Source organism: Salvelinus namaycush, chromosome 3 (genome assembly GCF_016432855.1).
Source record: "Salvelinus namaycush isolate Seneca chromosome 3, SaNama_1.0, whole genome shotgun sequence".
Taxonomy (NCBI): domain Eukaryota; kingdom Metazoa; phylum Chordata; class Actinopteri; order Salmoniformes; family Salmonidae; genus Salvelinus; species Salvelinus namaycush.
In genome coordinates, this window is record NC_052309.1 from 74,445,455 (window position 1) to 74,460,905 (window position 15,451).

At 43.6% G+C, this 15,451-nt stretch overlaps 1 protein-coding gene across 4 annotated transcripts in view; it reads left to right on the forward strand.

Moving 5' to 3' along the window:
- Positions 1-15,451, forward strand: part of LOC120044586 (myosin-10-like) — a 65,726-nt gene that overhangs the window by 10,588 nt on the left and 39,687 nt on the right. For all 4 annotated transcript variants that reach the window (XM_038989255.1, XM_038989254.1, XM_038989256.1 and 1 more), the window contains exon 2: positions 3,108-3,264. In XM_038989255.1, the coding sequence (XP_038845183.1) occupies positions 3,108-3,264 (157 nt within the window). The remainder of the gene's footprint in view (positions 1-3,107; positions 3,265-15,451) is intronic.

Consider the following 15,451-nt stretch of genomic DNA (forward strand, 5'->3'; position numbering starts at 1 on the left):
ACACAACATAGAATTCCCACCCAGCTCACGTCCTGACCAACTAAACACATACAAAACAACAGAAAACAGGTCAGGAACGTGACACTCTGTCAGTCATGTTTGGTGTGTTATAGATACCTCTGTGTGTTCTATGAACTTACTCTCCCTCTCCCCAAAGGGGTTAATTGGCATGGCCAAAGCAAGTGAAATAGATAATAAACAAAAGAGAAATAAACAATCAGAAATTAACAGTGAACATTACACTCACAAAATATTATAGATATGTACAGTTAAAGTACAAAAGGGAAAATAAATAAACATAAATATGGCTTGTATTTACGATGGTGTTTGTTCTTCACTGGTTGCCCTTTTGTTGTGGCAATAGGTCACAAATCTTGCTGCTGTGATGACACTGTGGTATTTCACCTAATAGATATGGGAGTTTATCAAAATTTTATTTGCTTTCAAATTCTTTGTGGGTCTGTGTAATCTGAGGGAAATATGTTCCTCTAATATGGTCATACATTTGGCAGCTCAGCTTCCACCTCAAATCAAATTGTATTTGTCACATGCGCCGAATACAACAGACCTTACCGTGAAATGCTTACTTACAAGCCCTTAACCAACAATGCAGTTTTGAGAAAAATAAGAGTTAAGAAAAGATTTACGAAATAAACTAAAGTAAAAAGAAAGTAACACAATAAAATAACAATAACGAGGCTATAGTACCGAGTCAATGTGCGGGGGTACAGGTTAGTCGAGGTAATTGAGGTAATATCTACATGTAGGCAGTGGTAAAGTGACTATGCATAGATAATAAACAGTGAGTGGCAGTAACGTAAAAAAAAAAAAACAGGTGTCAATGCAAATAATCCAGGTAGCCATTTTATTAACTGTTCGACAGTCTTATGGCTTGGGGGTAGAAGCTGTTAAGGAGACTTTTGGATCTAGACTTGGCCCTCCGGTACCGCTTGCCCTAACCGTATGACTAGGGTGGCTGGAGTCTTTTACAATTTTTAGGGCCTTCCTCTTTAGGGCCTTCCTCTGACACCGCCTGGTATAGATGTCCTGGATGTACTGGGCACTACCCTCTGTAGAGCCTTGCGGTTGGATGCTGAGTAGTTGCCATACCAGGCTGTGATGCAACCAGTCAGGATGCTCTTGATGGTGCAGCTGTAGAACTTTTTGAGGACCCGTGCCAAGTCTGTCTACGGCGCCCTCTCTCAATAGCAATGCCTACTGAGTCTGTACATAGTCAAAGCTTTCCTTAATTTTGGGTCAGTCATAGTGGTCAGGTATTCTGCCACTGTGTACTCTCTGTTTAGGGCCAAATAGCATTCCAGTTTGCTCTGTTTTTTAGTAAGTTTTTTCCAATGTGTCAAGTAATTTTCTTTTTGTTTACTCATGATTTGGTTGGGTCTAATTGTGTTGCTGTCCTGGGAGGATGATGTTGATGTGAGCCATGACCAGCCTTTCAAAGCACTTCATGGCTACTGACGTGGGTACTACGGGACGGTAATCATTTAGGCAGGTTGCGGATGTCAGTGCGGATGTTGCCTGTAATCCATGGCTTCTGGTTGGGATATGTACGTACGGTCACTGTGGGGATGACGTTGTCGATGCACTTATTGAGGAAGCTGATGACTGAGGTGGTATACTTCTCAATGCCATTTGATGAATCCCAGAACATATTCCAGTCTGCGCTAGCAAAACAGTCCTGTAGCATAGCATCCGCGTCATCTGACCACTTCCGTATTGAGCAAGTCACTGGTACTTCCTGCTTTAGTTTTTGCTTGTAAGCAGGAATCAGGGGGATAGAATGATGGTCAGATTTGCCAAATGGAGGGCGGGGGAGAGCTTTGTATGCATCTCTGTGTGTGGAGTAAAGGTGGTCTAGAGCTTTGTGTGACATGCTGGTAGAAATTAGGTAACACTGATTTAAGTTTGCCTGCATTAAAGTCCCGGCCACTAGGAGCGCCGCTTCTGGAAGAGCATTTTCTTGTTTGCTTATGGCCTTATACAGCTGGTTGAGTGCGGTCTTAGTGCCAGCATCGGTTTATGGTGGTAAATAGACGGCTATGAATAATATAGATGAGAACTCTCTTGGTAGATAGTGTGGTCTGCAGCTTATCATAAGGTACTCTACCTCAGGCGAGCAATACCTTGAGACTTCTTTAATATTTGACATTGCGCACCAGCAGCTGTTATTGACAAATAGACACACACCCCCGCGCCTCGTCTTACCAGACGTAGCTTCTCTGTCCTGCCAGTGCATGGAAAATCCCGCCAACTCTATATTATCTGTGTCGTCGTTCAGCCACGACTCATACATAAGATATTACAGTTTTTAATATCCCATTGGTAGTATAATCTTGATCGTAGGTCATCCATTTTATTTTCCAATGACTGCACGTTGGAAAATATGTGTTATTGTATTATTCTAGCATGGCAGTGGTGAATGTGTGTGTGAGGGTAGGTACTCTAGGGTAGGTATTCCACTCTTTAGTGAGAATGTCAAGCCCCAGTCACATGAGAATGAGCTAATATCCCACCAAAGCCTCTGTCATTTCTCAGAACATTAACCACAGGGCTTGATAAGGAGGCACTCACTATGGCTGTGGAGTTCAAACTGTTTAATGGGGAGGCGTCACTGTAAGGAGCCGCCAGATCTTACATTCAACTGGATAGTTCATGATAAGCTAGTCTACCATTTGACTGCATTTCCCACAACTATTTCTCTCACTTTATCCGTTTTCTACTATTGCCTCTATGCCACTGCATGCTCAGTCTGCCCACTATGGTGACGTAAGGGACCAAAATGTAGCATAATGATGACCGCTCAATTGCACTGACATTTTGCAGACCACTTCAGAGCCACTCTAGAGTTAGAAAATGATGATTGAGTAATTCTTTTGAATTATGTATGATGATTGAGTTCAACCACATAGAGAGAGTTGATCACTTCTCAGACTAACAAGTGGTTATCCCCCTAGATCACAGTACAATGGAAACTCATATTGAAAAACCTTCGGTCCCATATTAATTCTAGAGATAAAATCTGCATTCATAACTTACTCTTATTTTGTTGATTTACTGTATTTGTGTTTTGTTTCTCTCTCCCGCCATAGACTTACTCTGGGCTGTTTTGTGTGGTGATAAACCCCTACAAAAACTTGCCCATCTACTCAGAGAACATCATAGAGATGTACAGAGGGAAGAAGCGTCATGAGATGCCACCACACATCTACGCCATTTCAGAGTCAGCATACCGCTGCATGCTCCAAGGTAAACCTCCTCTCTCACTCTGTTTTATGCAGTGTTTGGGAGGTATAGCTCCTTCCTCAGTGGTCTCTTTCCGTCTCTCTCTTTTTCTGTGACGCAACATGCATAAAGTGTGACTGGCAGTTGTGGATTGCGTGGGTTTTGCTGCATAATCCAGGAGATTAGTGTGTGAAAGGTTCTGGAGTCAGGGAGGCAGTGGCATCATTAGTCATGGTTGAGCTGCCCCCCTGCCTCTGTTAGCCATATTGGTCTGACAGACTACTTATTGATGTGGATCTACTAAGACAGACAGACTATACTGTACCACTTATAGACTACGTAAGGTGTAAAAGCTCAACAATAGGCTTGTAGTTTTACAAACCACAGAGTACTGTCTATCTGCAAGTTATATACATTGTCTGAAAAACATGAATGCCTCAATTTCAGAGCATGGCATGTATTTGTTTGCGTTAAGTAAAAAACCACTTGGCGCTCATAATTAGCCTTCCTTAATGGGGCCACCTGCAGTGTGTTAAGGCCCGTCAACTGCCCTGCCGACTGTCCTGTATCCCAGGTAGGGACCAGGACCTCACTGGCTCCTTTGCAGATAAGAGCCAATTTAATTAGAGGTGAAAGTTCAGCCTGTTAACATTGATGGCCACTGACTGAGGGATTTGGAGAGTGTGAGCCCAGGATCAAGACTTAGGATGATATTAACTCAACCTGTGATCCTAGGGAAATGCACGACTCACTGTTAATCTTCCTCCTTCAGTGAGAAATTCCATCTATCTCTGGCTCCTTGGAAAGGGACACTTTACAATAGATACAGTGTGTGTTCAGTTTCAATGAGTTCAGAGTAACATCAGCCTTCTGAACAGTACAGTCTCTCAGTGGGTCTGGTTTTGCCTCCTCAGCTAAATTATATTTGATGGAACCTGGAGCCTCTCTGTCATTACAGCTCCTCAGGCTGGCCCTAACTGGATATATCCAGAACTGTGACTTGCTGTTCTGGCTGTTAGTCTTCCACCCTACAGTACTGCTGTCACTATCACTGCGGCTGCAGCTCAGTGCTACAGGGAGAGAAAGAATCTCAGATCTTTTCATCTTCAGGAAGAAGCTGAGCTATTCTCTTTGTACCGGGAAGGGTGCTGGACACAGGCCCCCTTAGCAGCCACGTCCCTGTGTTAGAATCTAGACATTTCTCTTTATTTTTACTATTTTCTACATTGTAGAATAATAGTGACGACATCAAAACTGGGAAATAAAATATAAAATCATGTAGTAACCCAAAAAGTGTTACACGAATCAAAATTTATTTTAGATTTTAGGTTCTTCAAAGTAGCCACCCTTTCCCTTGATGACAGCTTTGCACACTTTTGGCATTCTTTCAACCAGCTTCACCTGGAATGCTTTTCCAACAGCCTTGTTCCCAGTCAGTTTCCACATATACTGAGCACTTGTTGGCTGCTTTTCCTTCACTCTGCAGTCCAACTCATCCCAAACCATCTCAATTGGGTTGAGGTCGGGTGATTGTGGAGGCAAGGTCATCTGATGCAGCACTCCGTCACTCTCCTTCTTGGTCAAATAGCCCTTACAGGAGGTGTGTTGGATCATTGTCCTGTTGAAAAACAAATGATAGTCCCACTAAGCGCAAACCAGATGGGATGGTGTATCGCTGCAGAATGCTGTGGTAGCCATGCTGGTTAAGTGTGCCTTGAATTCTAACCACACATGCGGAGATCATTTGTTCACCTACTCTGCGTCTCACAGAGACACAGCGGTTGAACCAGAAATCTCAAATTTGGACTCATCAGACCAAAGGACAGATTTCCACCGGTCTAATGTCCATTGCTCATGTTTCTTGGCCCAAGCAAGTCTCTTCTTCTTATTGGTGTCCTTTAGTAGTGGTTTCTTTGAAAGCAATTCGACCATGAAGGCCTGATTTCACACAGTCTCCTCTGCACAGTTGATGTTGAGATATGTCTGTTACTTGAACTCTGTAAAGCATTTATTTGGGCTCCAATTTCTGAGGCTGGTAACTCTAATGACCTTATCCTCTGCAGCAGAGGTGACTATGGGTCTGCCTTTCCTGTGGTGGTCCTCATGAGAGCCAGCTTCATCATAGCATGTGATGGTTTTTGCGACTGCACTTGAAGAAACTTTCAAAGTTCTTGAAATTTCTCTTTGATTATTTGAGCTGTTCTTGCTATAATATGGACTTGGTATTTTACCAAATAGGGCTATATTCTGTGTACCACCCCTACCTTGTCACAACACAACTGATTGGCTCATAAGCATTAAGAAGGAAAGAAATTCCACAAATTAACTTTTAACATGGCACACTTGTTAATTGAAATGCATTCCAGGTGACTACCTCCATGAAGCTGGTTGAGAGAATGCCAAGAGTTTGCAGAGCTGTCATCAACGCAAAGGGTGGCTAGGAAAGCTAAGGCTAGCTTTTTCAAACAGAAATTTGCATCCTGTAGCACAAACTCAAAGTTCTGGGACACTGTAAAGTCCATGGAGAATAAGAGTACCTCCTCCCAGCTGCCCACTGCACTGAGGCTAGGAAACACTGTCACCACCAATAAATCCACGATAATTGAGAATTTCAATAAGCAATTTTCTACGGCTGGCCATGCTTTCCACCTGGCTACCCTTACTGCCCTGCACTCCCCACAGCAACTCACCCAAGCCTCCCTCATTTCTCCTTCATCCAAATCCAGATAGCTGATGTTCTGAAAGAGCTGCAAAATCTGGACCACTACAAATCAGCCGGACTAGACAATCTGGACCCTATCTTTCTAAAATGATCTGCCGAAATTGTTGCAACCCCTATTACTAGCCTGATCAACCTCTCTTTCGTATCGTCTGAGATCCCCTAAGGTCTTTGAAAGCCAAGTAAACAAACAGATCACTGACCATTTTGAATCCCACCGTACCTTCCCTATGCAATCTGGCTTCCGAGCTGATTGTGCTCAAGGTCCTAAACGATATCATAACTGCCATCGATAAGAGACAATACTGTGCAGCCGTATTCATCGACCTGGCCAAGGCTTTAGACTCTGTCAATCACCACATTCTTATTGGCAGACTCAACAGCCTTGGTTTCTCAAATGACTGCCTCGCCTGGTTCACCAACTACTTCTCTGATAGAGTTCAGTGTGTCAAATCGGAGGGCCTGTTGTCCGGACCTCTGGCAGTCTCTATGGGGGTGCCACAGGGTTCAATTCTCGGGCCGACTCTCTTCCCTGTATACATCAATGATGTCGCTCTTGCTGCTGGTGATTCTCTGATCCACCTCTACGCAGACGACACCATTCTGTATACCTCTGGCCCTTCTTTGGACACTGTGTTAATTAACCTCCAGACGAGCTTCAATGCCATACAACTCTCCTTCCGTGGCCTCCAACTGCTCTTAAATGCAAGTAAAACTAAATGCATGCTCTTCAACCGATCACTGCCCGCACCTGCCCGCCCGTCCAGCATCACTACTCTGCACAGTTCTGACCTAGAATATGTGGACAACTACAAATACTTAGGTGTCTGGTTAGACTGTTAAATCTCCTTGCAGAGCCATATTAAGCATCTCCAATCCAAAATTAAATCTAGAATCAGCTTCCTATTTCACAACAAAGCATGCTTCACTCATGCTGCCAAACATTCCTTCGTAAAACTGACTATCCTACCGATCCTCAACTTCGGCGATGTAATTTACAAAATAGCCTCCAACACTCTACTCAACAAATTGGATGGAGTCTATCACTGTGCCATCTGTTTTGTCACCAACGCCCCATATACTACCCACCACTGCGACCTGTACGCTCTCGTTGGCTGGCCCTCGCATCATACTCGTCGCCAAACCCACTGGCTCCAGGTCATCTACAAGTCTTTGCTAGGTAAAGCCCCACCTTATCTCAGCTCACTGGTCACCATAGCAGCACCCACCCGCAGCACACGCTCCAGCAGGTATATTTCACTGGTCACCCCCAAAGCCAATTCGTCATTTGGCTGCCTTTCCTTCCAGTTCTCTGCTGCCAATGACTGGAACGAACTGCAAAAATCGCTGAAGCTGGAGACTCTTATCTCCCTCACTAATTTCAAGCACCAGCTGTCAGAGCAGCTCATAGACAATTGCACCTGTACATAGCCCATCTGTAAATAGCCCATCCAACTACCTCATCCCCATACTGTATTTATTTATTTATTTATTTTGCTACTTTGCACCCCAGTAACCCTACTTGCACGTTCATCTTCTGCACATCTATCACTCCAGTGTTTAATTGCTATATCGTAATTACCTCGCCACTATGGCCTATTTTATTGCCTTACCTCACTTATCTTACCTCATTTGCACACACTGTGTATATATATTTTTTCTATTGTATTATTGACTGTGTGTTTGTTTATTCCATGTGTTTATTCTGTGTTGTTGTATGTGTCGAACTGCTTTGCTTTATCTTGGCCAGGTCGCAGTTGTAAATGAGAACTTGTTCTCAACTAGCCTACCTGGTTAAATAAAGGTGAAATAAAAAATAAAAATAAATGAAACTTTGAAGAATTTTTTTAACACTTTTTTGGGGGTGTTATTACATGATTCCATATGTGTCATTTCCTAGTTTTAATGTCTTCACTATTATTCTACAATGTAGAAAATATTAAAAATAAAAAACGGAGGAGCACGTGATGCCGCGGAGCTGAGCAGACGTTGACAAACCGAGCTCTTCAAAGTTATTCTATTATTACCTAAATAACAACGTTGAAACAATATTATAACATCGGCTGATAAATTGTCAAGTACTTACCTTCCCAAAGAGCCATGGACCGCCGAAAGAGAGGCAAGAAGGACGACCAAAACGTCGTTGATTCCCAAGATAACGATAACGCTAGCAAGATTAGCATTAGCCCTCATAACTCAAACGACAGTTCCAGACTGTTGCTCTCGGCCTCTTGCGAGCCTGCCGACATGCTGGCTACTCTCCTCCGGGAAATTCAGGATGGTAACAAAGGTCTTTCTATGAAAATCGATAAGAGAACGGCTGAACTCCATTCTTCCATTGACGACCTGAAATCCTCCATGAATGATCTCCTTTTGAGAACGACTGAGGCAGAGTTGCGCATTAGCACAGTTGAAGACACCATCGCTCGACATGACCAGGTCTTGATACAACTGCAAAAGGACAATGCCTACCTCAAAAACAAGGTAGATCAGATGGAGAACCAGAGCAGACGTAGTAATATCCGTGTGGTGGGATTGAAAGAGGACAGCGAGGGCCGTGACCCGGTCCGTTTCTTCACTCAATGGATCCCGGATGTCCTAGGCACAATCAACTTCACCAAGTCACTGGAAATCGAACGCGCCCACAGAACATCAGCGCCGAAACCCCGGCCAGATGAGCCCCCACGGGCCGTCCTGATCAGGTTCCTCCGTTTCCAAGACAGAGAGAAGGTACTGCAACTCGCAAGAGCCAAAGGGGACATAACCATTGATGGCAAGAGGGTCAGCCTTTTCCCGGATATGAGCGCGGATCTCGCAAGACGTCGCAAGCAGTTCAGACCTGCCGCCAAAGCACTGAAGGAGAAGAACATCATCGGCTACCTCATCCACCCTGCGCGGATGAAAGTTCAGTACAAAGGCCGAAGCCATCTCTTCAACACGCCGGGAGAAGTGTACACTTTTCTCAAAGAACTGAGCAACGTCTGAGCCAGGACGGTCTCTTTGGGGGATAAGATGCAGTTTGTTTGTTTTCTCTTATCCGGACTGAACCGCTGATATCCTCCGGTCGCTATAATTGATTTGTACATTTTCAACTAACCGTATCTTTCCGGGGTGAGTTCTATTACATTTACAGGAGAGTATATTTTGGTTTAGTACATATCACTGGGCGAAGCAAATAAGTGGGTTTAGGCCCACTGCTTTCCCCCTCATTTATGTTAATCTTTCGAAAAGAGACTCAAGCAGCCCTTACCGTGGGCAGTAAATATTCAGCCATAAATATCTATTCACAACGTTTGTTTTCAATTTAGAGAGCTCGCAGGTTTTAGTTTACGCCAAGGTTTAGCTAGTAAGAGCAAGATGGAAAGCGAGCAGCAACGTATCTCTACAAGTGTATTCATGTTTGATTGTTGGGATTGTGGTTTTAGTCTAACAATCGGGGTGGGTGGGATTCTTTATTTTTTCCCCCTTTTTTCTATGTTTATTGTTTCCTTCCTAAAGAGACACATAGGTCACTTCTGTGTTCAAACCAAAGTTGAAACATTTCCTAACTATCTACATATGATAGATTTCCATTCAGTTACATATTTGAAACCCTACTATGCTTAATCCACTAAAATATGTCACATTCAACGTAAAAGGTCTTAACAGCCCGATTAAAAGGAAGAGAGTCTATACATACCTTAAGAAATTAAAGGCTGACATTGTGTTTTTACAAGAAACACATCTTACAGCCAGTGAACACAAGAAATTGAAGAGGGAATGGGTAGGACAAGTTTTTGCGTCCTCTTTTAACTCCAAAGCAAGAGGAACTGCAATTTTGATAAGTAGACACATCCCCTTCTGCGTCAGCAACACCATCTCTGATCCCTCTGGCAGGTTTGTTTTGGTGCAGGGGCATATGTTTTCAGAGTCTTGGACCCTATTGAATATCTATGCTCCTAACTTCGATGACCATATGTTTATTCAGAATGTCTTCCTTCAGGTCGCTCAAGCACCACCAGGATGGTTACTGGTTGGAGGAGATTTTAATTTTTGTTTAGATACAGTTCTTGATAGGTCCTCTGATAAACCCTCACTTCTTACCAAAGCCAGCAAGCTCACCATGTCATTCATGAAAGATCTCAATTTACTAGACATCTGGAGACAGTTGCACCCACAGGATAGGGACTACTCTTTTTATTCACACCCACACAAGACACACACACGCATAGATAACTTTTTTTTTTTTTTACTGTCGACACAACTGTTTCATAGAGTGTTAGATGTCGAGTATCTCCCCAGATTGCTTAGTGACCATTCTCCCCTGGTATTATCAATCTCCATTCCTACCAAGGTAAATGGAGCATATAGATGGAGACTAAATTCTACACTCCTAAAGCAACCTGAATTTTGTGCATTCATCAAAGAGCAGATCAATATTTTCACTTTGACAAACAAACCCTCCGCTCCTGACAGTTTCATTCTTTGGGACACATTGAAGGCCTATCTGAGGGGACAGATCATTTCCTATACTAAAGGGCTGAAGAGAAAACACGGTGCGGAACTGAGTGCCCTTGAATCTGAAATCTCAGAGCTAGAGAAAACCTACCAAAGAGGCCCAACTAAAGATCTATACAGGCTTTTGGTAAATAAAAAACTGAAATATAATATTCTGAACACATATCAAGCTGAGAGGGCCATCACTAAATCAAAACAGCGTTATTACGAGCTTGGAGAGAAAGCACACAAAGTATTGGCATGGCAACTGAAAGCAGAGGAAAGTAAGAGGACAATTAATGCTATAGAAACTCTTACTAATGAGATATCTTTCGACCCTACTGAAATTAATAATACTTTTAAGAAATACTATGAAGACCTCTACACTTCCCAATCAAGCGATGATCTATCAGAGATCGACTCCTTTCTCTCCTCTCTCAACCTCCCATGCCTGTCAGGGGAAGACAGCGAGCGCCTGAGTGAACACTTCTCAGTTCCTGAATTGTTGGAGGCCATTAAATCCTTACCTTCTAATAAATCTCCTGGGGAGGATGGCTTCCCTCCAGAGTTCTATAAAGAATTTAGGGAGCTGTTGGTCCCCTACCTTATGGAGGTACTTAAAAAAGCCAGGGAAGACAACTGCTTTCCAGAGTCTTTCTCTCAAGCAGTGATTACTGTAATCCACAAGAAAGGGAAAAATCCACTAAAGTGCGCCTCATATAGACCAATCTCTCTCCTTAACACAGATTGTAAACTGGTCACCAAGATGCTATCTAAGAGACTGGAGTCATGTCTTCCCCTGTTGGTCAACCCAGATCAGACTGGCTTCATAATTAATAGATTGTCCTCCAATAATCTCAGAAGGTTCTTTGATATAATTCACCTTGCTAACAAAAACAAAATACCTAGTGTCGCAGTCTCCGTCGACGCTGAAAAGGCCTTTGATAGGGTTGAATGGCCATACCTCTTTCGCGTCTTGGAAAAGTTTGGTTTAGGTACCGGGTTTGTAAATTTGATAAAATCACTCTACAAATCTCCTAAAGCTAGGATTGCTACCAACGGGATTACTTCCTCCTCTTTCCCTCTCCATAGGGGGAACAGACAAGGTTGCCCAATTAGCCCCCACCTCTTTGCCCTCGCCATCGAACCGTTGGCTGAAGCTATTAGAACGTGCCCTGACATACATGGCTTTGAGGTGGGCCCCCATACCCATAAATTATCACTCTTTGCGGACGACCTTATCTTATTTCTAACAAACCCAGAACACTCCCTCTCTCACATGCAGATCCTACTACAGTGTTATAGTTCTTTCTCTGGATATAAGGTCAATTTAGATAAAAGCGAAATCTTACCGTTGTCTGTCTTTGACCATCATACCATCAAGCACAAGTTTCCTTTTAGATGGTCGCCTATGGGCTTCACATATTTGGGCATAATGGTGGATGGTAACCTGAACAACCTCTATAAACTCAATCTGGCCAATTTGTTGCAAAAGGTGGAGGGTGACCTTTGTAAATGGATGGACTTACCTCTCACTCTACTGGGTAGAATCAATGTAATTAAAATGAATGTCCTGCCCAGATTTCTATATCTGTTTCAATCTCTCCCTATCCCTGTTCCCGCAGCATTCTTTTCCTCTCTCGACAAGATGACCAGACGGTTTATCTGGCACGGCAAAACCCCTAGGGTGGGCCTGGATAAACTGACCCTGGATTACAGTCAAGGGGGCTTAAACCTCCCCAATTTTAGAATGTACTACTGGGCAGCACAGTCTAGGTTTCTGGCTCAGAGGTTTGACAAGGGTCCCTCTCCCTCATGGTTGAACATTGAAAAGCTTGAGGTAAATGATGACACTGGGGCAGAATTGTTTTACAAATGGGACAGAAAATCTATAAAAACCATCACAGACAACCCTTTAATCATACATTCTGTCCTGGCATGGTGCAAACTGCATGAGCTGTTCGGACGAGGGGGATTCCTTTCCCCTAAAACCCCTTTATGGAACAATAGATTGATTCCTATGTTTTTCCAGAATAGTAACTTTAGACCATGGTCTGATAAGGGGATCACTCTTCTGGAACATTGTTACGAGGAGGGAGTTCTTATGTCTTTTGATCAGCTGAAACAGAAATACCACTTGCCTAACAGGGACTTCTTTAGCTACCTACAACTACGAAACTTTATTAGGGTGTCTCTCAAGGGACAATGGAACCTACCTAAGATGTCACCTATTGAACAACTCTGCCACGCAGACCAACCACTGTTCAAGACCATTTCCCGTGTTTACGATGCTCTTATGTCAGGACTAACACTGCCTGGGCTAGATAAACCCCGACTTAGATGGGAAAAAGATCTGGGTATTGATCTTGATGAGGGTCTATGGAGTGACCTATGCAGGGATGGTGTTACATCCACATTGAACTCCAGATACAGACTGATCCAGTTTAATTTCCTCCATCAGCTCTATATCACCCCATCTAGACTGCACAAGTTCAACCCTGATATCTCCTCCCTATGTTTTAGATGTGGCTCAGATGAAGGAACATTCCTCCATTCCACTTGGCAGTGTTCAAAACTACACGGTTTCTGGCAGGGGGTATGCGATACCATATCCTCAATTCATGGGGTTGCATTCCCTCTAGACCCGGAGGTCTGTCTACTGGGCAACTTTACTAACACCAATCTTAGGCAAAGCCATACTATAAAGCTAACAGAAATATTGCTAGCGATTGCCAAGAAATGTATCGCCTTGAAATGGAAAATGGATTCCCCCCTGCCAGTTGCAATGTGGCTATCAGAAGTTAATAGTTGTATCCCACTGGAGAAAATTACTTACCGCTTGAGGAATAAGTTAAATACATTTTACAGAATTTGGCAACCTTTTATTGACTATATGGAGAATCTCCCCCCACATCACATTGAATGAATCTCTATATTATCCTTATATAATGTTTCACACGTAACGTATAATATGTAGCCTACGGCAGGTGACCATATGATCCAATGTCTCATTATAATTTTTTTTTTATTGTATGTCTGTATATATAATTATAATTTGTTTTATTTTTTCTTTCTTTGTTATGCTCATCTGTTATTGTCACTTTGTCCTATTGTTGTCTAATATCTTTTCACGTTTGTCTTGAATGTTGTTAATTGGAAAATGCAAAAATAAAATATTAAAAAAATAAATAAAAAAAAAATCAAGAAAAACCCTGGAATGAGTAGGTGTGTCCTAACTTTTGACTGTTACTGTCTGTGTCTGTAGTTTTTTTAGCCAGAGCTTGAAGCGATGAGCAGTAATCCTTCCTGCTTCTTAGTTCTATTGAGGAGTTGAGCAGTGTTATGATATTGGCCAGTGGCCACACGTATACAGTAGGTCAAGTGCTTTACTGGTTGGTCCAACTCCAACACCTCTATCCCCCCACCTCACCCAACGTCTCGTCACTTACTTCCTTTTGTGACCCCCACCCCCACCCACACATACATTATTGTTTCTTAACCAGTGATAGCCATGAAACCCTTGTGACCAATCACCCCCTCCCTCATCATACTTTCCATGAACTAAATATAGGCTGAGTACCTGCACAGAGCCCTCACCCATTATGGCCAGCCTGCCTTTCAGTTTCAACATGAGAGGTGTTTGAATTGGGGCCCCATGTCAAATCTACCCCCCTCATTGCCCCACTGTCCCCAATCCTGCCACATAGTGGTCATTGTGTACACTCCCTAGGGGGTCTACTGTAGAATGGGGTCATCCCTTGTCTTAGCGATCTGCAGCATGCTAAGTACAGAGTCATTGTGGTAGTGTCATGGTCCTCAGATCACTGCGGAGTGCAGACTGTCCGGCTGCCTGAAGAGGGATGCCTCACTATGGATATGAGTGTTACCAAAATAACATTCCCGCACTGGCACATCACACAGAGGAGTTAGTGTGTCAGCTCACTTTCTGAGTAGCTGACCTTATATTGACAGTATCTTGTATCCTGCACAGTTAAATAAATATTGATCTGCATAGTGCTTACAGTGTGTTGTACAGATTATTTCATTTGGGAGTGGAAAGACTGCCTCTATTGATGTTTCAAAAGCCATTTCAGGCTGTTAAGGATCCCCCACTGTTCTGTAATGGCTCTCTGTCCAGTTCCTGAGAGGAGAAGAAAATCTCATTTCCACTCTTATTTTCTTTCATTCCTTATTTTGTTCTGTCTTTTTCCCCCTTCTCTCCAAAATGTTCTGGCTCGGAGGACATTGAAGGAAATATTCCACTCATCCTGCCAGGGCTTTTCTGGGACCCTTTCACTTACGGCACTGTTAACTGAAAAATGCGACCGGGTGGCTTTGTGCGGTCTCTTTCCCCAACGTGGTTCCTTCCTTTTCCTCCTTTGTGAGGAGAACACAGGAGGACAAGTGTGTGGAATGTCTGTGTTCTGACTTCAGCCCAGACTATGGCTCTAGCATTGCTATGGAAGGTTCACAGACCATTCACCAGTCTCTCTTCTGCCTCAACCAATCACCCTCTCTCTCTCTCCAGTCCCATTCTCTTCTCTCCTCATTTACAGTAACAGCGTCCCTGTCTCTGGCCCTCTGGCTTCAGTCAGGGGGTTAGTGAACTGAACCGTACCGAGGCCTCACTGCACCTAAGCTGTCAGCAGGAGCAGAGCTTGAATAATTCTAGGTGCTTATTATGGGCTGTAGCCCTTTCCTCAGGTCGTTTGTTTGTGACACTCTCTCTCTCTCTCTCTATCTCTCTCCGACACATGTTTTAGTCTCAGGAACTGCTACAGACGAGGCTCCCTCTCTCTGCTCTGACCCACTCGTCCGAAGCACGCCCTGCTGCTGACATGTAGGTCTGGACGTGCTCCTGCACTCCAGAGCAGACGGGAGAGAAATGGGGCGGCCTGTATTGTGGCTCACAATGGGGGCTTTGTGTTGCCTGGAGAAGGGGCCAGGGTGCAGTATGGGGAGGCCCGGACCGACAGGGCTCTTCCTTGGGAAAAGGGAGCCTTGTGTTGGGGCAGA